This window comes from Scleropages formosus, chromosome 13 (genome assembly GCF_900964775.1).
Source record: "Scleropages formosus chromosome 13, fSclFor1.1, whole genome shotgun sequence".
Taxonomy (NCBI): domain Eukaryota; kingdom Metazoa; phylum Chordata; class Actinopteri; order Osteoglossiformes; family Osteoglossidae; genus Scleropages; species Scleropages formosus.
This window is the reverse complement of record NC_041818.1, coordinates 8,413,012-8,439,004: the sequence shown is the minus strand read 5'-3', so window position 1 is coordinate 8,439,004 and position 25,993 is coordinate 8,413,012. Positions and strand designations below refer to the sequence as shown.

Sequence of the window (25,993 nt, the reverse complement as noted above, 5' to 3'; positions counted from 1 at the left end):
AAGAATAATTATAATTATGTTGTGAATGTGTTTCAGATTCTGCAATGGACTAATGTCCCACAAAGGGAGCAGCCCTCCAAGCCTAGTGCCCAGTGATTCCGGGATAGGCTCCAGACAGCTACAACCGTGGTAAATACATCTGACGACAGTAGTATGATTCAGATTTTGGAATTTGTTTCTTACTGATTTTAAAAAAGTCAAATGCAGTTTATATATAAAATGATTTCCTGCCTTTTCCTGCTTTCATAAAAATAAGCATTAGAAATGCTACTATCTTGAGTATATAACAAACCTTCCATAAGCCAAGGAAGGAGGGTTCCTTAGCGCCTTGCGTGTGATAAAGATGCTGTGTTGGAATGGTGTGTGAACAGCTGCTGTTTGAAGTTTACCCCTGCAGAGCTTGGAATGCTACCCTGTCTGGAGACATGAGCAAACTTGGCAGCTATTGATCTGCCTCCATACCTGAGATGAGGCCTACGAGCCTAACTAGTCAAGATTGTTTGTTTTTCTTTCTTTTTTAATTGTGAAGATCCGTTTTGACTCATGAAGCCGTACACAGAATTCCCGCTGCCTCCAACTTTGCATATGAAAGGCTATGCAGTTCACCTCCTTTTCCTCTGACCTTTTACTTCCTAGGAACTTCCGTCTACAGTGAAGATCTTTAAGTGAACATGTTTTGCCTTCAGTGTCTCGTGCATTTTAAGTAGTGTTGGGTGTTTTATCACTAAGTGGTATCTGTTCCTCATTAAAAAGGGACTTGATTTGAAAAATGCTAATTAAAAATTAAAAAAAATAAATATTTTTGGAAGACTCATGTGAAAGATACCAGAAACAGTAAAACTGACAATCTGTTTTTCATTTATATTTTTTTTTAGATTTTAAAATTTTATGTTTTTCTTTCCTTTTAGTATTATGTCTTCACAGTTTAGCTTGCATTCAAGCGAGCCTTTTTTTTGGCTTATATGATTTTCAGAACTGCTTAACACCGTTCATGAAAAATATGATGAATCCAAATATTATTTGGATAAGCAGGTGTAAAAAAATAACCAAGCATTTTCATTTGAACTATTAAAACAAACAATAATTGTATTACTGCTTTTATGCTATTATAACAATAATGTAAGAAAGGCTTGTGATGAAATACAGTACTGCACATGGTAACCTTCAAGGGTCAAGGAAACTTTACAGGACATCTTTTTTTTTTGTGTGAGAATAGGGAAAAACCAGCTACAGTGTTATAGTCTCCCTTATTTAATGAGTGTAACTTGTTAGTGAGGCGGGAAGTGTGGACCACTTAGTTTATAACAGTGTGAGAAAAATTGATTATACACTAATAAAAGTTATACGCCAAACGTGAAAAGTCCTGCTTTATCTTTTAAACATTGAGAAAATGTACTTATAAACAAAGTCCAAAATATTATAACGTATCTAGATTCCTTTAAATTAAGGCTTTAGAACCACATGTTTCAAGCACTCCTTTCCATATAGCTGTTGCATGCTATGCTCAAAAAGAGAACAGAAAAGGGAAATTTGCCAAATAAAACCGCTTCTCTGAACCTCCCAAGCCCACCCCCGAAAGTTTTATCACCATGCAGATCAGGTTGCAAATACTATAAGAAAATGAAAGGACAGTCTAACTTATACATAATCTTTCCTCTGTAAAACTGCCTTAAAGACCCTGTAACCTCAAAATTCAGTTTGTTATGATTTCTGTTAATTCCATTTTCTCTTAAAATTGTATATTCTGTTGTTTTTGTGAAATAGCCTGTGTGGAGTTTGCATGTTCTTCCTGTGTTCCCACAGGTGTCTTCCAGTGGATTTCTCCCAGGGTCTAAATTGCTCCTGGTGAGCTTCTCTCCTGTAGACATGGGTGAAGGATTTTAGGGAGTTTTGCATTGTGTAGTTTAGTGTAATGGATTTTTGTAGAAAATTTTTGGATTTGCCGCCTCTGAAAAAGGACCTTTCAAAGGACCTTTACTGAATACCACATTCTGCTGTCGTGCCCTTGAAAAACATTCAGCCTGAATCCTTCCACTAAAAAAAAAAGAAAAAATACACAGCTGCCTCATGAATTAAGTATTGTTTGTTTATGCAGTTAAGTCTTTCTTTGCAATGGACATGGGTAGGAGAAGCCATGCATTAGAGGGGAAGGAACTCTGCTTGCCCCATCTTGTGCAACCTCACCAAGGAGCGTGTTTTGAATTGAAATGTCCATTCTTATAAAACATTTCTCATGTGAGTTGACAGGTCTTTTTTAAATTTTATAGTACAAATTGCATTTCCTTCAAAGTTGGAATTCTAGTCAAAAGATCCTTTGTTACATGAAGGAAACCTGTACTCATGATAAGATGGTTTAACTGTTTCACTTGGCAGCAAAAACAGCTGAATATGTTGCTTGTAGGGACTATAAAAGTGATCTTTAGGGCAAAAGAATTATTTAAATTTTCCCTTGGATACAAAAATTCCTGACTGCATCCTGACCATATATCCGTATTGTGCATATGGCAAGATGAGCATTCCGGGGCTTAGCCTTGGCTTTGATCGGGGTATTTAACTTTTGCCTGGCTTCAATAAACCATAGCAACAGAGAGGCAACTCCTTAACACACTGCAATAGCACTGTCTTTCATGGCACTCCTGTGACTGCTCTGTAAGAAAATGAGGAGATTTCTGTGATCTGAGAAGACACCCTGGATCAGTAGTGTGTTCGTTGAAACAAGTGCTGGAGCATCCACTCCAGACGGAATGAGAAGTCCTCCTCAGCTCACCTCTAGCAGCAGAACACCAGCACAAAGCCCAGTGGCTATGGTGTATATACAGATGAGTCCATTCAAATCCCATCTGGCTCAGGCTGAGATCTAAAGTGGTCAAAGGCTTTCTTATCTTCTTTCCAGAGGAAAAGCAAAAAAAAAAAAAAGATGTAGAAGAAGCCATCTGAAATCAACTAAAAAGGACAACCATGGATCTTGTGGGTTAATTCACACAGCTGCCTCACTAGGCTTCATTGCACAGCTTTAAGTAGCAAGCCAGATACATTCTGAAAGACTACAGGACCATGTAAATTATTTACTTATTTTTCACTTTCAGGTGATGCAAATGAGGTCTAGAACAGGCTGCTTGAATGTGTGGATCACATCAAACTCCCATAGTCAGAAGCACTCAGTGTTCATACAGTAGCACACTCTGATGAGACTCAAGGTATTCTGTAGCTCAGAAAATGTATGCATCGGACACGTCTTAATGGAGACTGAGTGCAGCCCAATAACCCCTGTCATTTGAAAAACTAATGAATCCAGTCTCCCTATTTCTCTGGACAGGAACTGTTGCTTCTATTAAAAGCAAAATCATATGCACTTGTTTAACTTCAAAGGGGGTGTCAGCTATTACGCTTGGAAACGTGAAAGTGCAATTAATCATGTTGGTTCGTCAGTGATTCAGATTTGAAATATTACTAAAGATTGGTCAGCAAATTAATCTATGTCTCTGCAGTGCTGATTTACAGTAGTTCATTTGAAAATGTGTTCCATGTATGGAAGAAAGAAGTACTAGAAGTTGTAGGCCTCTAACTGATTGCTTTTCTATCTATCTATCTATCTATCTATCTATCTATCTATCTATCTATCTATGTTATAATTTCTTATACTGTACATATTTATCTATCTGTCGACCTGTGTTTTCAGTCATTGATTGATTCATTCATTTATTCTTGTTAAAGTATTGGAACACTTTGTGTATTTTAGCTCTCCCGGAAGAACCTGTAAACTCTGCACACTTTTTTTTTTTTTTCACATTCACTGTCAAGATAAAAATAATTTGTGTTCGTGTTTACTGTGTAACCTTCATGAACAAACACTTGCACTTCACAGACTTCCAGGACATGAATCCACTCATTTAAATGTATATACAAATGTATACATACAAAAAAAAATGAAGTTTTTGGTTCTTTGGCTTAGCTAGTTATGGTAACTGAAAAGATTAAATTGATTTATAACGAAATATTAGTGGATAAAATAAAAAGGCATACAAAACAAATATAATGGCATTACTCATCCTTTAGATCCCACAGATATCAGATATATATCTACTGCACTAATATTTCAAAACAATATTGAATTGTCAGAATCACACACACACACACACATTTCCGGAACCGCTCGTCCCATACGGGGTCGCGGGGAACCGGAGCCTACCCGGCAACACAGGGCGTAAGGCCGGGGGGGAGGGGACACACCCAGGACGGGACGCCAGTCCGTTGCAAGGCACCCCAAGCAGGACTTGAACCCCAGACCTACTGAAGAGCAGGACCCGGCCCAACCCACTGCGCCAACACGCCCCCTGTCAAAATCATTACTTTTCTTATTTTATATGTATGCAGTCCTTGTTTTTTTATTTACGTATTTTATTAATTTATCTTTTCTTACAAACCACATAATCCTTCAGTCAATCTAGATTTTGACATTCTTGTGCAATAAAATTGAAAACATCCTACAAATGATGCAAAACCAGAATGAAACCTTACATAATCTCTACAAATTGTCACGTATTCACAGACAAAAAAAAAAAAAGGAAAAAAATTACAAATTCATTTGTTTTTGTTTGAAAAACGGAATACCTTACATTATTAATTTGATGGTACTGGAGTAACAGAATAAGGCTAAGTGTCAGAAAACTGAGGGGACATAACACATGTTAAACATCTGCTAGCTTTGGAAAATAAACTCACTCAAGAGGAGAATAATAAATAAATAAATTAATCCCATCCTGTCCCACCCCATAGTGTAAAACCTGTAAATCAGATGGAAAACAAAAATAGTGACCGCCCTTTGCAGAATCCATGTACCTGTATTGCTGAATTTGAGAGAAAAAGAGCTTTTATTCTGCCATGGGAATGCTTTAAGAACCCTTACTGCGTACAAATGAAAAGAGGTTTGTGGTCCCAGTCAAGTTGCTTGTTTAACCTGATTTCACCACACACTGACTGCTATGCCATAAAAAATAAGTTTATGAAAATATGACTGAAACTGAAATTTCAGGAGCTGCACTATAAAATAAAACATCTTTCTACCTGAAACTCAAACAGTATTTCAATGTTTTAAAAAAGATGTGGAATTTCAAAACTGTTTAATATAGTCCTATCTGAGTAGAGGTGACCTTGTGATCTGGATTTTCATGATATGGGAGACAGGTGGCCTTGAAAAATTAAACTGGTGAAACATTAATTTCAGTCTCACCTCTGATGTTGTCTAAGTTGATGTCACATGTCAGTAATTCTCCAGCTACTTTCCACACCAGTATGAAATAATATATTTACAATGAAAGAAATTGATGCTGACTTCCAAATAAGGAGCACTGTTAAGCAATTTTTCCTCATGTACCCCTTTAAAAGTATCGGTACCAACATGTAAAATACACATTCCGATGACGTTAAGCTTGATGAATTGTACTGCAGTGAACAGTTGGATTCATACTCATAACCTTTGAACACAAGGTTGACAGCCCTAACCACTATGCTACTAGTCCATTTATACTACTATAATTTATATTTCATTCATTTTCCATTTAGCTGATGCCTATATGCCTATGATATTTCCAATTATTTATCAGTTTAAACAGTAGGGAATTTATACTAGAACAGTTCAAGGAAGATGTATGTCTCAAAGTCAATACAGCAGTGGCAAAATTTTAATTCAAACAGGCAACATCTAAGGATTAAATCATTGTCCCAAACTGAAATGTCTGTCCCCTAATAATGAAACTTAAACACAAAGTAACACAAATCGTTAGGCAAACCATTAACAATAAAAAAAATCCAGTCAACTGAGATATTCCAAATCTTAGAAAAGCTAAAACCCTGTAGAGTTAGTTTAAGTTCGTTCTATGAGCTTGATTTATTCAGTCACCTTGATGTGAAAGTTATGTAGCTAGATATTTGTTGACTAGAGGTTATATACTGAAACGACCCGTGTCACCAGGAGTTTGAGCGGGAAATGAATTTATTGTAAATAGTTGGAAAAATGGAATTAAGTGTTCAGCCACTGGGGGGACTTACAGGGAAAATAAGGGGGTGACTGTGTTTATCAGGGGAGAAAAGCCCATGAGGTGCTAAGCAGGCTGGAAGGGCTGGCTTGATGTGCAGGTCCTTGAGGAAAAGCCCAAGAGCACTGTTTCCCTGTGTGCTGGTGTTCCAATAAATGTTCGTAATGAATGCTGTCTGTGTGTCTTTCTTTGTCTCATCCAAACCTGCAGTGCAGTGTGCTACAATGTCCAGTTATTGCAGGTAGCTAATGATGATGATTGTCACACTTTACTAACCCCCAAAAAAACATAATGCCTGGAGGGAACCCACAAGGAGAACATGTAAATTTTACACAGACTCAAACTTGCTCTCTGGCAAAATGTAGGTACTGTAAAACAGAAGTGCTCTCCGTTGTGCCGCTGTGTCCACCTGATATTGTTTGTTGTGTTGATATTCCAGTGCTATCGGCTGTAATTAGCATTATCTGTAACCATGTGTAAAGGCTGTGAGTCTTTTCAGAAAAATGCAATATGTAAAATTAAATTACATTGTTTAGTGCTGATGTTCGAGTTAGAAAGCTTGCCACTTTTTTTCCTATTTTTTGAACAATTAGCAGGCTAGCTACCCAACCAGAGAAGAGCCTTCCTGTAACTATGCTATAAGTAATATGTATAATAAATATAATTCAAGAAAATGAAAGAAAATCAATCTGCTGACCATTACTCTCACAGTTATGAGACATGTGCCATGATCATATTGCACAAATTTTTAATTAACATATTAGTAAATATTAACAAACCTTTGCAAATTTGCCAGAACTAAGTTTGAATATTACTATTTAATCCCAGCTCTGCAGAGTTTTATATTTATTACTTTAACAGATCTTTTTCTTTGAACCAATGTACAATATGTATAATGTACAATGCTAAAGATTACTCCATAGTATTTAATAGCATGCTGATCAAGGTGACTTAAAGTGTTCAATACACAACAGAATAAACTCCATGTAGTCCTTCACCCAAAACACGTCTGTACTGTTGGAGGAAACCCTCTCAAACAAAAGGATGACATGCAAACTCCAAGGAGATATAATGGGGATTAAACCCAGTCATTTAAGTGTGCTCTACTGTGCTGAGAATACCCACCACACATGCTCCTGCTCACATCAATACTTTAGGTGAAGAACACAGTGCTAATAATAAGTTCTTCAATTTTAACCTGAATGCTGTGGCCCTCACAGAGATATTGGTTTAGAATAGTGACACCTGCAATTTACGTATCAGAAAAAAAAAGTAAAGACGATTTCTGTTGCCACCATCTGTATGCTTAAACAAAAAATGAGGAGTGACTTTCCCAGTAATTCAGTTTATGAACTTAGACAAAAATAAATAAAAAACATTAAATATATATAAACATGTTTTTTTTTTTTTTTTCCAGTTCTACTACTATTTGAAATGAAGGCACGGACAACACAGAGCAGTAATCTGATGGTCAAGAATAAATAACAGCCAATGAAATCCACAGAGGACAGCTGACAGTAAGGAGGTTTTTATTATTTATCTACTTAGGTCGCTGTGTTGAGAGAAAGTAAATATATTAGAAATATATGAAACGAAATGAAAGGTGACAAAAGAGGGTTTTATTAATGTAATGGAGTAAAAGTCTTTACGAATGTGTTACAATAAAAAGGACAATTTTTCAAGAAACGAGTAATATTTACATTTAAATTTACATTTATTCATGTAGCAGACGCTTTTCTCCAAAGCGACGTATATCTCATAGAACATAAACTTTGCATTTTATTTTCTAAAAATAAATATTTATCCATTACTAACAACCTCTGTTCACAACTATGAGTTTTATTTATTATCCCCACTATGGTCTCCATAGTAACAACACATCTTTTCTTACTGTCACTGTTAAACTAACACTCTTGAACAAGCGATGTCAGCTGTAAACACAGTGAAAGTCAGCTGAATTAACAAGGTCTTTCATTTTTATTATGTCTTTGTGCGCTGCACTGTCATCTATTGAATCGGTAAACATGGGCTGACACTGTTCTGCTACATACATAAAGCTTACAAAATCCATGTGTAATGAAAATATCAACAATACAGCTAATTCAATTAAACAAAACAGATAAATAAACATTTTTCATATCTTTTTAACACATAAAAATGTGTGACAAGTTTGTATCTTAAGTGGAGTACAATATAACTTTTTAAATGTAAACTGATTTATTATCCTCTCCTAGAGGGGGTTGCAGTGGCATAGAGGGTTTGGCTAGGGCCTACTCTCCGGTGGGTCTGGGTTTGAGTCCTGCTTGGGATGCTCTGCGATGGACTGGCATCCCATCCCAGGTGTGTCCCCTCCCCCTCCAACCTTGCACCCTGTGTTGCCAGATTAGGCTCTGATTTGCCGTGACCCCACCTGGGACAAATAGTTTCTGTGTGTGTACTGCCCCCACTTAGTTTTTTATCAAAGGTAAGTGACAAATAATAGCATTTTTACTAAAGAAATCCAGGACAAGAACATTTATCAATGGTACTGTAGGAGGAGCAGGGAACAAAATCAGGAACCTTAAAAGTCTGCAAGGCGATAGCTCTAACCATCGTACTACCCATGCTACTCATTACAAATGTTAAGATTAAATTTATTGAAAAAATTTTAAAATTAAAATTTTAAAAAATGTCATGGTATTATTTACCTGTTTTCTAATAACTGAAAGTGAAAAAAATGGACTTAATGTGCTTGAACATAACAATATTCATCAGCCAGTGGTACTGATGAGTCAGTGTTACTGATGCTTACCTCTGAAGAATCAAGTAGTGAATAGAGAATTACAAAACTCATTGCTATGAAGTTCCTTGATTATTAAATTTAACTGGAAAACAAAAAAAAAAAAAAGGTAAATAAATAAAATATATAAATACAGTATTTTAATTAGAAATAAATACAATATTTATCTAAAAGTATTTCACACCACTAGCAGATGGTCAAATATAGAAAATAGACAAATACAGAAAATAAATGCACACATATATTAATTACTGCAGACTATTTGCTTAGCTTTCAACTTAACAAATGCTATGAAAGTCTCAATTCAAACAATTTAGATATCAAAGAGTGTACATTTAACAGCGGTAATGCGTTAATGCTTCAAGATTGGAACGACTCTCAAGACAAGCTCACAACAGCAATACAAGGATTGCCTCCTGTGACATCACAGAAACAACATCAGGTTGAGGTCAAGTAGCAGAATTTCAGTAAATGTTTTTGTGGGAGAATAATAACAACAATTAGTTAAGAAAGCCCTCAGGAAAACAGCACAATAAAACTCTTGGCCTAAATTTTGCTTGTCCATTTGATAAAGTAATCTTATTAAACTTACAGTTTATGAAAAGGATTTTTATAGCAGATTTATATCCAGAAAATGGTAGGCATAAGCTGGTTATTGAAGGCCATATGTTATAGATTATGGTATCTTTTTAGGTCTCCTTATGAAAAATTGTCTAGTACTCCATGCATTTATCCACAGGCTTTTAGTGTGCACATCGCAAGATTCTTACAAACAGCAAATCTCTTTACAGATACATTTTAGTGAGGAGAAAGTCTCACAGTAATACTTGCAATGTACAAAGCTCCTACATGGATTTTTAAAATACTCCCATGTTGTCTGTTTATATCAAGGTCTTATGACACTGGACAGCTGTAGTTGTAAACCTTCCCAAAACTCTAAAGTTCATTGCTAAAAATTTGCCTTCAGAATTGAGGGATGCTGTGATCTGTGACAAATAAAGTTATATATGCAGAGCCTAAAGAGACCAGACATAATTCTTTTTTCCCTGCAAGCTTTATTGATCTTAACAATGGATGTTTGACTCAGCACAGGAATATCAATAACCCCAATCCTATCGTCTACAGGGCAACTCAAAAGTTCAATGAAGATGTAAATCAACAAATTGCCAGTTTCTTGTTAGGGCAAATTTTCTATAACTATCCATTATTAAATCAATTTTTTTTGTCCATTTGGCAGGAGAACTGAAACAGACTGACTCATGCAATTATGAGGTGCACAGATAAATCAAATTAGCTGTAAGATTCTTGTTGCTTTTGGACAACTAAATCCACCCTGATGGGTCCAGTAAATCATTACGATGTAAAAGAAAATCAGAATGAAGCCTGCAGAATATTCATTGGTAACAGCAGTCTTCTGGATCACTTTGTGGGACATCAGACAGCACAAACATACAACATGGCTTTCCAGAGAGAACCCAGAAAGGAGAAAGACATCAGGTGGAAAACAACAGCTTTTGATAACTAAAGTAGTTTATCTGAATGGTGATCATAAACTCAGGATCAAAGTCTATGTCCTGTCCCGAAGAGCAAAAGCACACATTCACTTCTACCCTATTTGTAACATTGGGCAGCAGGTAGCATAATGGATAGAGGTGCTGCCTTACAATCAATAAACCAGATTAGAATCCCATTGCCTGCTAGGAACCCTAGTTCAAGGTTTGTATTATGAATTGCTCTGGTAATAATGACCCAGCTGTATAAATATAGGGTATATATGAGAGAATATTTCTAAGGAGTATAATGTACAAATTCAAAGGTCTGGTGGCAGAGCTGGTAGCACTGGAATCTCACATTGCCTTGGCTATGTAATTAGATATGGATCTGATCCCCAGTGGGTTTGTGTGGAGTTTCTGTGTTCTCCCTGTACTTATCTGGGTGTCCTCCAACAGTCCAAAGACATGTGTTTCATGTAATCCGGTGACTCTTAATTGCCCACAGTATGTATGCATGTGTTCCATCATTCTGATGTATAGATGGGTGAATGATTACAGGGAGTTTATTGCACCATTTTAAACCACCTGTAACAGCAATGCCTAGATCTCATTTCCACCCTGTTTTGTCATATGTTCTGTCATGTAAATCACACAGCAAATGTGGACAAGCGTTCTTGGTGAAAGCCCATAGGGAGAAGGGCAACAAAAAGCATCTCGTACCTTATTTTTATAGCAATTGTTAGGATATGTATATTGTGTGCACCTGGCTTTGAAACTGAATGCAAAAGCTTTGTATTATTCCCAGAGGCTCATGGAAAACAACACGACATATCATTAATGCAAAAACAAGTGCAAGTGGGATTAATTTCAGTCAACTGCTCTGTGGTTGTTACCACTCCCACCCCCACACCACCCGCCCAGCCCTCTCCAGTGTCTATGCTAGGGACTGGTGCTGGAATCAGAGGGAGGAGCCAGTTGTGAGTGTGCTAATTGTGTTAATTTCCAGCAATTACTGCTTCATACTTTGAAGAAGTGGTTATAAACCCATGAATATTGCTGAGCGTTCTACTTTTTTTTTTTTTTTTCTGGCGAAGACTAGCAAATTAGCGCCTTGGCAGCACAATAAAGTAAGCTGGAGGAGGGAAAGTAAAAAGGCCTTAAAATGAATCACCTCCCATCCCATAAATAATAGAAACATAAATGTCATATGAACTTTATTTCAAGAGCGGGTGGTCTAATAAAGATACTCTTTTTTTAAGACGGGAGGAGAAATTCATTGTCGAGAGAAGGCCACATATCCTGTGCCTTTCCTCTAGCAGTCACTCAGCATCCATCCACTCTGCAAACCCTTCTGTGCCATCTTTCAAACATCAGCACATCTGAGACAGCCCCAGTGCCTTGATTTTAACCTCCTTCCCTCACTGACACACCTTCCCTCTATCCCTCTATATTCCTCTTTCCCTCCCTCCCTCTTTTTCTATGCCTCTGTCACCCTCCCTCACTCTTTTCAAATTGAGACGACAAGATAAGCGATTGCCAAAGCCACAGCTGCCTGCCGCTCATTGATAAAACCATATCTAATCCGTCTCGGACTCCCAATGGCTCAGATGCACTCCTCTCAGACTGTCAACGAAGAGAGACTCTATCTCACTGGTTCAACTCTGCAGCACAGTGTCAGTTTTTATCAGATGAACTTTTGGGAAAGGGAATGAAGCTGAATGAGTCCATTTAACCACCACCATAGCAGCAAATACTGTGTTTGGAACCCTCCAGGCTCTGGATCCTGCCTCCAGTACCCCTCTTTATCACACACTAATACAAACGTAACACCAATGATAGTTGCTTAAAGTTCCTAATATGAATTTTTACATTATCGATTATTTTGTTTGCCATTTGTGAAGACTTTTATGTTTAAACAATCTCATTGGCTTATATATTTAAGGTACGAAAATGAAATATGATTTGCAGGAATTGCAGTGAATTAACCATAACTGTTATATAGCGTATAAGTTAGTCGTTTTCTTTGAATAGTAATCGTAACATTAACATAAGATGTTTCTGGGAAATTGCAAACATAATCTGTGCCAATATAATAAATGCACAGATTTTCATACTTGTTTGAGGATAACACATACATTTCAAGGCAAACAGTTATTCTGCTATCAACAATTTGCTGATTTGCTTTTGTCTTGTCTTTTTTATTTATTTATTTATTTTTTTTTAAATCAGAAATTGTTCTGATTTTTTAAATCCTTGAAGCTCTTCTCTTGCTTTGAGCTCTCCAGCTCTGTGAGATGGTATCCAGATCAGATGTGACACAATATTGTTTTTAATCTTTTTCTGAATCAACAGCTAGTGGGCTTGACATAGAAAAAGCCCAAGAATATATTATTTGATCTTTGTGCATTAAATGAGAGACCACTGAAAATGCTTGCTTTTTACATTACAGTCACAGGTTACATTTTTTGCTGGTAAGTTTTATTTTCCAGAAATGAGTAAATCACCTTCTTCTGTGCATACAAATCAGAGAGGACTACTTTCAAAAGTCACTAGCAAGATTTACAGGGCCACAAATGAAGTTCAGTCCAACAAAATGAAAGTATTCACACAGCAGAAGAAACACTGGAGCCAAGCTTCAAAAGAAATAATAAAAATACAAAAAAATATATATATGCATGCACAAAGTAATACAAAACCAAACTTTTTTATGTTTAAATTTTCTTCTTGAAGTCATGCAGAAAGCATGTATTTGTGTTTGTAGAAAATAGTACTTTATTTATTATAGTGTGTGTGTGTGTGTGTGTGTGTATAGACCACTGACTCACATGTGATTCTAAGACATCACAAAGTGTTCATATGTACATTTAAAAAAGATTCCTGAAACACACATCTTTTTTGAAGATTTAGTTCCAAATCATCAAATCAAAAGATGACAACCTGTATCATGCTAATGTATGGCAACATGCTAAGACAGCCAGTATCATGCTAATGTATGGCAGCACTGATTATTACACCAGAAAAAAGTCAAAAGATCAATGCAGGTATCAGTCTCTCCATAAGTAAAAAGAAGAAAATAGGCAAAGAATAAAGGCATTTTTCCTTAGCACACGTGTTCATATCTATAGCATTGCAAAGAGATTAACTGGAGACAAACAGGCCTTGTGATCATTAAGTTACCTATAGCTGCCAATACCACTAACCTCTTCTTCTCCTTACTAAGATGGCAGAGTAGATCAAATATCCTCAACTGAGGACTTTTGGGCAAAAAACCATGGAGTAACACATTTTCCAGGTGGAGTGCCATCAAAATAGGGAACCGGTATAGGACAAATATAACAGATGAGGGTTTTCATGTAGTGAGGCTTTTCTTTGATTCATTAAAAGATAGAAATTATTACAAGCCAATGCCTCTACATCCAAGATGATAACTCAGCCAAAACAATTCTGGAAAGCTGGCCTAATATAACAGTAGAACAAATTAGTGTTTTACACTACTGCTCATTTATTCCAAGGATATTGCCTTAGAAAATAGAAGTAATGCACTTAGAAACATACTTTACAGTATATAATATATAATTATATAACATATATACATTATTAATGCACTATATATACTTTGGTATATAGTTTTAAAAGTTTTTTTTTTTATTTAAATATATAATATATATAATATGAAAGTAATGTAAAATATATAAAAAGTTTAGAAAAGTATATATATTACTTTTATATATACACACACATTGTCTGAAACCGCTTGTTCTGAGCGGGGTTGTAGCGAACCGGAGCCTAACCCGGCAACACAGGCCCTGGCCAAGCCTGCTGCGCCACCACGCCCCCTATATAAAAATAATGTATAATTATATATACTTTTCTGAACTTTTTCTGTACTTACTGCAGTATTTGCTATGGTATTTGGTAAATTAATTTGAAAAGAAAACCAAAACACATGTCAGTCTTTCCTCTATGAGTATTTGAATACAAATTCATATATGAATACTCTTTGTGATAATCTGATCATGTCAGCTCTCAGCATTAGCAACCTTTAACTATGTCCCAGGAATTGGAAGGGTGACAATGGCCAGCAGCTGAAACGCCACAATCAATAGTCAAGGCTGTTTGTATGCTATCAGTGTAGACAGCTTGCTTCTCCTGACCCTCTGGATGGAAGCATATTTCCATACGGCCTTGAGCAGCACTTACTGGACTCTGGGTCGGAGTTGCCATCTCCCTCTGTGCGACTGTTTGGGGACGTCTGCTCATAGTACTCCTCCTGGGGGAAGCCAAGTGGCAGGGGTTGTGTGGTGCTTGTGCTGCTGGTGGGTTCATGGTCACCAAGGCCGCTGTCACTGCAGCTCTCTTGGGAGCCATCTGGGAGGTGAAAGGTCACACGGCGCTGTGTCTGAAATAGAAAAAAATAAAAATCCTAATCAGTTAATCTTCAGTAAACCAGAAAAAAATAATGTCAGAATCATGTCTGTTTCTGCACATTACTTTGTTTATCTATCTATCTATCTGTCTATCTATCTATCTATCTATCCACCTGTGTTTTTCATTGAGTAAGTAGCTCAGCCTGTGCAGAACTCTGCACAGGCTGAGCGACTTACTGCACCACCATTCTGCTTTTTTGACATTCACTGTCATAAAAATAATGTTATTGTGTAACATTCATGAACAGACACATGCACAATATTAATAGCACTTGCACTACACAGACTTCCAGGACATGAGTCCACTCATTTAAATGTATATACAAATGCATACATACAAATCCAAATGCAGTTTTTGGTTCTTTGACTTAGCTAGTCATGGTAACTGAAAAGACTAAATTGATTTATAACGGAATATAGGTGGCTAAAATAAAAAGGCATACAAAACAAATATAATGGCATTACTCATCCTTTAGACCCCACAGATATCAGATATATCTACTGCACTAATATTTCAAAACAATATTGAATTGTCAGAATCATAATTTTTCTTGTTTTAAATACATGCAGTCTTTATTTATGTATTTCTATTATTATTATATATTTTTTTTAACAAACCACATAATCCTTCAAACAATCCTGATTTTTGACATTCTTGTGCAATAAAATTTAAAAGATTGTACAAATTTATATTTACATTTATTCACTTAGCAGATGCTTTTCTCCAAAGTGACTTACAATGGCTTCTGTGTAGTGTTACTAGCTCACACACCTTATTCACCAAGGTGACTTACACTGGTAGAGACACTACTTACAATGGGTCACTCATCCACACATCAGTGGAACACACTCTTTCTGTCACTCACACACGAATAATAATAATTTTATTTATTTAATGATAGGGGGGCGCGGTGGCGCGGTGGCGCAGTGGCGCAGTGGGTTGGACCAGGTCCTGCTCTCCGGTAGGCCTGGGGTTCGAGTCCCGCTTGGGGTGCCTTGCGACGGACTGGCGTCCCGTCCTGGGTGTGTCCCCTCCCCCTCCGGCCTTACGCCCTGTGTTGCCGGGTTAGGCTCCGGTTTCCCGCGACCCCGTATGGGACAAGCGGTTCAGAAACTGTGTGTGTATTTAATTATAGATTATATTATATTCTACTATATTAATTATAGATTTGCATATATATATATACACATATCTATAGTAGTTATAGATTATATTATATTATATTATATTATAGGTATATATATATATCTTTTCAAACACTCACTATTTACATCAGTAAAACAGAAATAGTTTTTTATTACCACAGTTCACATGCTTACTTTATGAAATAAGAGGAACTTACCCAACTACAGAGTTTAAGAACAATTTAGACAAACTCTTCAACTCTCATTTAAACTATTTCTAACATAATAAACTCATGCAAATGCTTTTCTTTTTTTTTTTTTTTGCAGTTCAACCATCCCTCCTGAACGTTGAGGAAACTAGGTTGTCAGTGAAGGCAAGATAAAATTCTGCAAAACTCTCATCTGAAACAAGCAAATCATGGCCAATAAAATTCACAGATAAAAGCTGACCATAAGAAGGGATTATTATTGGGATCACAGTATGAAAAAGAGAAAATTAAAGAATTAGAAACAAAAAACCATAATAACAAAAAGGGACTTAGACAATTGTACCCAAGTGAAAGTAAAACATATTAATGCCACAAATTGCTCTGAAAAGTTTTTTCCAGAAATTTTTAGAAGTAACAGAGTAAATGTTAATCATTACTGCAGACCTTTGCATTCAATCTAATATGACACCTAACTGCAACGGAACTTGAAAATGTATGTGCAATATCACCAAAATTATAATAAGGTGACATTTCAGTGACACTGATTGTCTGTTCTTTTGTTGTACATGCCTGTCAAAATGATGTAAAATTAGTGCCTTGTATTTAACTAGAGGTGCTTTAAAAGAAGTGAGAGAGCAACTGCATATTTGCCTCGAGAAATAATGAAGAGGACAGAGCTCTCCTCTGGTTGCTTTAACAACACTATATGCAAATGGAGAATAAAAAAGTACACCATTAACACATGTTCCTTTGAAAAGCTCAAAGGGATTGGAGTAGCTTTGTAAGAACACTTCCTTTGTGCTGCTGAGGTTTACCGATAAGACACAGGAAAAGAAGGGTGAAAAAAAAAAAAAAAATCTTGGCACAAACAAAAACGAGATGCTGCCAATAAGAAAACCACAGATCTTCTACAGCTCACCAGTTTAGTAAATAAATATCTCTGGCTGGAATGAACCAACTCATAAACAGTTATTATCTATCTGAAACACTGCTTTTTATTTCTAGCATTGTTTCACAGGTAGCATTAGTATTTAAAGTATAAGTAACAAGTAACTGACCTTTGCGTGGAAACACATGCTGAAAAAAAATCTGGTGTCTCGTTTTCTTGACCACTGTTAACCATAAGAACATATTGCTATGTGGGACAAATCTTTATTTACGAAAGGGATTTCAAGGCAAGCTTAATTTTGATGAACAGACAGGCCAGAATGAGCACATAATGAAGAAGCTGTGAAAAAGTGTCCCCGCTTGTGATAAATCATGAAATCCAGATAAACAACCTCAGAAATTTCTGTAGTGAGTTCCCAGGCAGAGTAATTAACAAAGTTTCATTTGGCGGTAGTTTACTGGCATCTTATCCAGGGTATATACCTTGGCTAGTCCTTTGCTCATTCTTCTGAGCAAGGCTTTGGATGACTGCAACTGTAATTTGGATAAGTGGTTAATGATAATGAGTAAGCGAGCTACTTAGTAGAGAATTGGGTGAACAAATAGTTGGAGCTGGAAAGTTTGAAATGGGAACCAGGAGTAACAATCTTCAGTATATCTGAACAAAGTTCACCTCTCTCAAGGACTGCAGAGTCCCTCACACTCTTCAGTTTCCCTTTTTTTTATTTTTTTTTTCAAACACACCTTGTACCATATATTATACCATGAGCCAATCAGTCATAAACTTTTCACCAATGATGTCGAAGTCATAAACTAATCAGGCACAGACTTTCAACGACATATGGTAATATCTTATTAATTTTGAACTGCGCTTACAGTTCTTTTATTACAGTTGCGATAAATGTTTTTCTTTTTTTTTTCTGTTCATATACCTAATCTTCTAAGTGCTCGATAAACATGTACATGTTGGTTATGTTTAATAATTTTTAGTAAGAATTTGTTTAATAATGGAGGTGCGGTGGTGCAGCGGGCTTGACCAGGTCCTGCTCTCTGGTGGGTCTGGGGTTCAAGTGCCGCTTTGGGTGCCTTGTGACGGACTGGCGTCCCATCCTGGGTGTGTCCCCTCCCCCTCCAGCCTCATGCCCTGTGCTGCTGGGTTAGGCTCCGGCTCGCTTGGGACAAGCGACTTCAGACAGTGTGTGTGTGTGTGTGTGTGTGTGTGTGTGTGTGTGTGTGTGTGTGTGTGTGTGTGTGTGTGTGTGCGCTAAGATTGTTCCCTGTGCAAATAGATACCATGGCAAATGTCAACCAACAAGACATCATATGCACAAACCTGCCTATGAATAAAGCTTATCTAACATCTTGGGCTGCTGGACATTAAAATCAGTCTAAGTCCAAAATCAGTCCAACATCAATGAGAGCACTATTTTCAGTGCCATAATGAGATTAAATGACCTCTGGAAAACAGATGCTGAATAGTCTCCATTATCATAGGTACTACTGGGATTATTGCTAAATCCTTCAAGTGATATACTGAAAAGCTCTCACCCAACATTAGCATCTCTATTCTATTCATTTCTATTCTGCACCCGTTGTCAGCAAAGTTCTCAGCACAGTTAGGAAGATACCATATATTTTCCTATGGGTTGACATAGTTCAGCCAATCTTGACCCTCACTAGACCTAATCCTGGAATTTAACCTGTAGCAAAGACCTTCAGCCATGCCCTCTCTCAAGAGGCATCTTGAGTGGGTATAGTTTTAATACCGGCTGAAAAGCTGTGAAACTCAAAGTAACAAACGATTCTGTATTTGTTTAGAATCAGACATCAAGAGTTCCTGTTTCAGCATTGTAAGGGGATAAAGGACAACTTGAGGATGTCCAGAAGCTACTAAGGAAGCTAAAGGGTGGACTGAATTGCTAATCAAAAGCAGCCTTTAAAAAATGCATCATACTGATAACATATAAATGTATACATAACATATAAACTGATAAAGTGTAATCTGCCCTGAAACCATATACTATAAAGTATATTGTATAACAGTATACAATATACTTTGTAATAAATGGTTTTACAGCAGCTCCTTATTGGTAAAAGAACATGGTGGCAGACCCTATTTAAAAAAAAAAAGAAAAAAGATGATGGCTAAAAAAAGGTCATAGAAATCCAGAAACATATGTAATCTATGTTAATTTTTATGCTCATTATTTCTATGGATAAACTGCTAAATCACACACTGTCTGAAACTGCATGTCCTGAGCAGGGTCGTGGCAAACCAGAGCCTAACCCAGGGGTTAGGGGGCACACCCAGGATGGGACAGAAGAAGGACTCAAACCCCACGCCTGGCACACAATGGGACTCGGTCAAGCCAGCTGCGTCACCACGCCCCGCTAAATTGGTAAATGTGTGAATGAATTTCCATTGCCCTTTAAAGGTGATAGATGAATCCAACACTATATCAATGACACAAAACTTTCAAAACACAAAAATTAAACTGCAGTGAATGTTCTTTGACAAGTTAAAATAAAGGTGAATTTTGAAGCACGTCACTTGTTTGGTGACTATGGCTGATAATCCGAAAGGCACACACAGTCTGGTGTATGAGATATCAAGACCAAACAAAGCCTGCCCTACCAGATAACACTAGTGTCAAAAGTATGTGTGTAGAGATAGAGAGAAAAAACAAGAGCAGTTCTCTGAAAAACGAGCCCTGGCCAAAGCTCCTCTCTGATTAGGTACTATGGCAACCTGCTTGTGGATTGGATCCACTGGTTAGAGGATTAGACCTCCCTAGCATTAACACAGAGTTGGTGGCAAGAACAGAAGATGTAAAAGGTCTGTAATTAACATGTTCTTCTCTCCTGTCTTAAAACATGCCTCGCTAATTATGATGAAAGACACTGGAATAGACAACAAAGTCAATGCAAGGTAAACAGTAGTTTTTCACTGTTGCCGTGATCTATAGTATATTCCTTTTTCCAGTGTATATGACAATTATGACCATCTGGACCATCAGACCCTCATCAGATTAAGCAAAAAGAAATGATTTGACATGTACCAAGACTGAAATTTGTTGGTTTTTCACCATGGCATCTCTTTAGTGCTTTGGAGGAAATGGTACTGGAGAGGGGTGAAATTACCATGGGTAATTTCCTTTGGTATTTAAGCAAGGACTAAACAATTGAATGTCTAAAGTAGTCGCCAATGATCTTTTGATCTGTAAAGCTGCATTTAATTCATTATATCAATATCAAAATCAATAGGGGTTGTTTAGGACAAGACCCTTAGGGAAAATTATTGCTTTGTTTTATTTTCTCTTAGAGAACAACTTATTACTGGAAAGTCAATGAAAAACTTCCCAAGTGTGTTCTGGTTTTATCTGAATAAGTAAGTCTCAGGTACCATACAAAAAGTTTGTTCTTTTTCAGGATTATGTACAGTATATTAAGTTCTGAATATTATTATAATTGCTTCCTTTCTGACAGTGTTTGGATTTGAACATTGATGTAAGTGTTGAATGTAGGGGTGCGGTGGCGCAGTGGGTTGGACCACAGTCCTGCTCTCCGGTGGGTCTGGGGTTCGAGTCCCGCTTGGGGTGCCTTGCGATGGACTGGCGTCCCGTCCTGGGTGTGTCCCCTCCCCCTCCGGCCTTACGCCCTGTGTTGCCGGGTAGGCTCCGGTTCCCCGTGACCCTGTATGGGACAAGCGGTTCTGAAAATGTGTGTGTGTGTGTGTGTGTGTGTGTGTGTGTGTGTGTGTGTAAGTGTTGATTATTACTATAACAGAGCAGGAGACCCCACCATCAGCAGTTGGGTCAGTTTTAGCCCTCTGAGGGGGACATATGATGTCAGCTTCCTTGAGGTTACTAAGTCACTCAGTGTAATTTTCCAGTCAATGTAACAGCAGCCGATCAGTCAAAAAACCTACAACATACAACTCCACATAGAATGCTTTCTTACTAAACTATAATTCTGTAAAGAACACAGCTTTTGATTTTAACAGAAGGATAACTTTTTCACTGGACAATTTAATGTACTCTTGTATCTCAAATTATGAACAACACTGGGACCAGAACTCAAAATTGTTCTTAAGACAATCCACTACATTACACCTATGAAAGCTTAAACATATTAGACACAAATTGGCTGAAACTGCTTGTCCTAAGTGGGGTCGCGGTGAACCGGAGCCTAACCCGGCAACACAAGGTGTAAGGCTGGAGGGGACACACTCAGGACATGGCACCCCAAGCAGGACTCAAAGCCCAGACCCGCCAGAGAGCAGGACCCTGCCAAACCTGCTCCGCCGCTGCGCAACTGTGCCCCCCTTAAACATATTATTCCTCACTTTATTTATAGTTAAGTTCTGTTTAAAACACAATATAAAGTTATAAAAAATTAAAAAAAAAAAACTCTTATTTATTCTACTGTCACCATACACTCCTCCAATACACGGTGTTGATGTTCCTCTGTCCTGGAAATAGAAGTTTGTTGCAAGACTTTTATTAGCTTGAATAAGTTTTAAAGTCTACTGTTAAATAAATTATTAACCCTAAATTAAAAACCCTTGAGAAGTCAAATTCTGAAAGACTGAAGATGTAATTACCATTAGTTTGAATAGTAACCGTTTTTATGCATTTTGTCCTGAAATAGGCATGCATTTAGGCTAAAAAAAAATCACACAATTCCAGATGGATGCATTTATGTCAGTAGTCAACATTAGTTACATTGCAAAACCTAACACGGCAAGTTTCCCTTCATTAATTACTCAGTAAAACTGTATAAACGGTCGTCTTGCACTCATTAAACTTTTTTTGTAGCCATTAAGCAGCTTAAACTTAATAAATGCTCACAAATAAAACATACATATGCATAATACCAAATGTTTATATATTAATTCAACCTTGAATTCAAAAACGAAACAGAACAGTAAAGACCAAAGAAACTCATGGAGGCAAAGTTAATGAATCTGACTGAATTAACAAGTTAACACGGTATCTCACAATACTGTGAGATTTGGCAAGGGTTTGATCCTTGCTCAGTCTGTATGAAGTTTGCATGTTCTCCCCGTGTGAATTGTAGCTAGTGTACAAAAACACGCTTAGCTTTTTTTCTTTTGTTTTTGGCAGAACACCACAGAGCAACTGTAACTGTGTATTCCTTGCCATTATTCAAATAGTAATATTTGGCAGTCAGCAGCCTTTTAGATGTGTTATATGTTGCCTGAGTTTTTGGAAAATGTACTACAGATCACACACAATTGTGTATCTGTGTGTGTTTGTGTGTATTTTGAATGTATAAATTTGTATATAATTTTGTCAAATGGAAATCTGAACACAGTATTTGAAAATATTTTTCACAATCTGTAGGGTGAAAAAAATGAATAGTTATTTACACTGCAATGCAAAAAGAAGCAGTGATAATAAAAGGAACTAAGGCCAAATGTCAACAATATAATTTTATTTTTCTGCTATGAAGTCTCTCTGGTCAGCTTTGAGTAAAAAAAGTGATAAAATAGTTTTTAAATTTTATACTTTTATTTATTTTATTTATAGGGCCCAGTCAGGTAATGTAATATCTTCAAAAGTGCAGCCAAGGAAATTATTTCTCTGCACCTTACAGAAACTCAAGATCAAAAAATATTTTTGGTGTATTGGGAATACACACACACACACATTTTCAGAACCGCTTGTCCCATACAGGGTCACAGGGAACCGGAGCCTAACCCGGCAACACAGGGCGTAAGGCCGGAGGGGGAGGGGACACACCCAGGACGGGACGCCAGTCCATCACAAGGCACCCCAAGTGGGGCTTGAACCCCAGACCCACCGAAGAGCAGGACTGTGGTCCAACCCACTGCGCCACCGCACCGGGAATAACAGAAATGAAATATGCACAGACATAATGTGAAATATCACAACAAGCTAATAGCAGGAAGGATGTGTAAAATTAATCTTGTCTATCAGCTATCAGTATTTCTCTGATTTGCTCAAATATTAACTGAAGGTCAGTTAACATGAATAAGATATTTTTGTGAAATGTTACAACTTGGGTGCTCAAAAGTGCAATGAGCAGTCAGCGACATAGTTGAAAGAAATCTGAGTAGAAAATTGATAACTACATATATAGTTACTTTTACAGAAGGGGGGGGGGGGGGGACTTCTCTGTGGATCCCATTTACAAGAAAATTGAGGTGTAAGCAAATCTTTTGCTAGAAGAAAACAACATGGTGCAGCATAAACAGGCAAAAGAATCAAGCCTTAGAAGCTATTTGAACAGAAATTCAATGCTACATTTACAGCATACACACACTTAGCCAATGACTGTGAAGAATATTGTCAAAAAATGTCAAAACCTTCCTCTAAACCTGTAACTTTCAGTTCTGGCTTTAAACTGAAGGTTGTTAAGTTGAAAATGACAGCATTTCATCACGCATTTAAGTGGAGTCTTTGTTTAATTCCACAACTCTGTGAATAAACGATTCCATACACCTTAAGGCAATTAGAACACATATTTTTGACTGCTATATATGACTGAGCCAGAAAATTAAAAAAAAAGGCATTTTTATGTTTCTGTAATAATTTTATTTATGCTGCATAATACCTGACAGAAACAGTTTTTTTACGTCATATTTCAAGAGTCCCATTATGCTCAATAGTAATAGTAATTGAAATGGAAAAAGCTCACAAAGGTACACTTACAACAGAAACTGCAGGTGAAATTGCATATCTTTGAAACCTTCATAAACTAAGAAGGCTTGCTACAAGGTACTTTAGAGTGTTTTCACTGCAGTTAAGCTTTTGGAAAAGTAACCACTATATTCTGGTAACCTTTTAAAAGGATACTCACCAAGCGGATTCAAATAGCGTATTTGGCAAAAGTTGAACAACACAACAATTTTATGATGCTGCATGAATGTATCTTCCTTCATGTTTCTAGATTGAGTATATACAGTGCTATTACATAATAATAATAATAATAATAATAATAATAATAATAATAAGAAGAAGAAGAAGAAGAAGAAGAAGAAGAAGAAAATAAAAACAGCGCCACATCAGTAATAAGATCCACAGTTAGACAGCTTTTAAAGCACCACTCTGTATATAGAAGCCCCAAGTTGGAATCCCCTCTGTTGCCTTCATACTGGTTCAATAGGTAGTGCCAGTGCCTCACAGTTACTCTCCTGTGTGACAGCACAGAGGTTTGATCCCTGTTCAGTCTTTGTCAAGTGGATTTCCACTGGGTGCTTAGGTTTCCTCTCACACTCAAAAGATATGTTCCAGCAGAACTGGTGACTAAAAAATTGCTGGATGGTATGAACATGTGTGCATATGGGTCTCTGCAATGGACTGGCATCCTTTCCAAGGTGATGACAGACTCTTGACCACTACATCCCAGCTCTGGACAAATTGTTACAGATAATGAATGTTTAAAATATGTGCAATGGTGAGCTAAATTATGTAAAAAATTCTGCCTTTATAGTCTTAAATAAATCAACTAACCTCACCTATAGGAGTTGTGCATATCATTTCAGCCAGCACAGATTTCAAATGAAAGATTAGAAGTGTAATATCACTAATTGGTGCACGATGGACGAGTTAGTCAGCTAAGCTTACATGTAGAAGCTGCTTAAAGACCAGCTACTTATTCTAGGAAAAAAAAAAAAACATTTTTGTGGTAGTCAGATGTCTGTGGTAATGGATTGCATATATTTCTACTTCAAGCAAAGGGGTGAACACAAAGAATCTTCTGTTTCCGTACATACAGTATGAAAAGACCATCCATGTAAAACCAGAGACTCGTAGACATCCTCCAGGCCACCAGTACCACTGAAGCACAATGAGTCACAATGAATTTCCTCATGACATTTACTAAAAATAAAGAACTTCTGATGCCAGCACAATCACACAGATTGCTTGAGATATGTCCAAGGCTGGTTTGACATGGGGTTTAAAACAAAGAAAAAGGAAGTAAAACTGCCATTTCCATAGATGAAATCTTAAATATGTATTACCTGATAAAAAATAAAGTTTATAGGCCTCAGATACCATGGCAGAGTGGGAAATGCTCAAATAATGACAATGTGTTTTTTACATATATAAGCTCTGGAGTTATTGTGACCTCAGATAATTGAAAACAATGCAGTCAGTTATAACAAACTCATTATCTCATTTATTACTGTAGATGCTAGCTTTTTAAAAAAATAAAAATAAATATTCCGGACCTTGTGCATGCAACACAGCAGAAGATGCTCTGTGTTTAGTCCAGTCAAAGTTAGCTAAAAAATTTACCTTTTAAATCTGATATATTAGGTATTTTTTTATATGAATGTACATACATGCATGTATATGTGTGTGTGTGTGTGTGTGTGTGTGTTCGTCTATTTCTTAGGAAAAAATCAACACAAAATACGTGACATACCAAATTTGCCAGAGATATCACTTAATGCACAGAAATTATTCGGTTTAAACTGAATTCACAATTTAAATGTGAAATGGTTAGAAACAAGGGGCAGGATGATGAAGATCTTCATGTCATAGAAGAGCACAGAATATCAAACGAAGCAACAGGAACAGGGAGAAAAGCACTATAAACACTGACAAGCCTCCAAATTGGGAACAAAAGACACCCACAAGGCAGCAAAATAGCATCCTTTCCCAGGGGACTAGATAATAGCTGTAACAGAAATAACAGTATTTAATTTTTAATCACTGATTTAGTTGTCTTTGTGCTCTGTATTATAATGCAGCTGCATAATGATTTTCAGAAGAAAAGGGAAATCTGATTAAAAAAGCAAATGAGGAGGGAAGCAAAAGTGTGGGAGTTGACAATGATGGTCATGTTTCTTGGTCTACAAGGGCACAGGAAGGGTGTCTTGATGTTGGCAAATCAACAGACCATTCCAAGGCTATGTGAGAGGACAGTGTTGGTCTGTGCTGTTTTGTCCTGTCATTCCTTTTAGGAAGTACCTTGCTGTGAGTCCAGGCGTTACTCCGCAAAAAAAAAAAAAAAAATGTTACCAGTGTTAGCACACATTAAA

At 37.0% G+C, this 25,993-nt stretch overlaps 1 protein-coding gene across 1 annotated transcript in view; it reads right to left on the bottom strand.

The window, feature by feature from the left end:
• pcdh11 (protocadherin 11) overlaps positions 1 to 25,993 on the bottom strand; it is a 185,773-nt gene that overhangs the window by 54,034 nt on the left and 105,746 nt on the right. Inside the window, exon 5 of the mRNA XM_018737438.2 lies at positions 14,508 to 14,706. Within this exon, the coding sequence (XP_018592954.1) occupies positions 14,508 to 14,706 (199 nt within the window). The remainder of the gene's footprint in view (positions 1 to 14,507; positions 14,707 to 25,993) is intronic.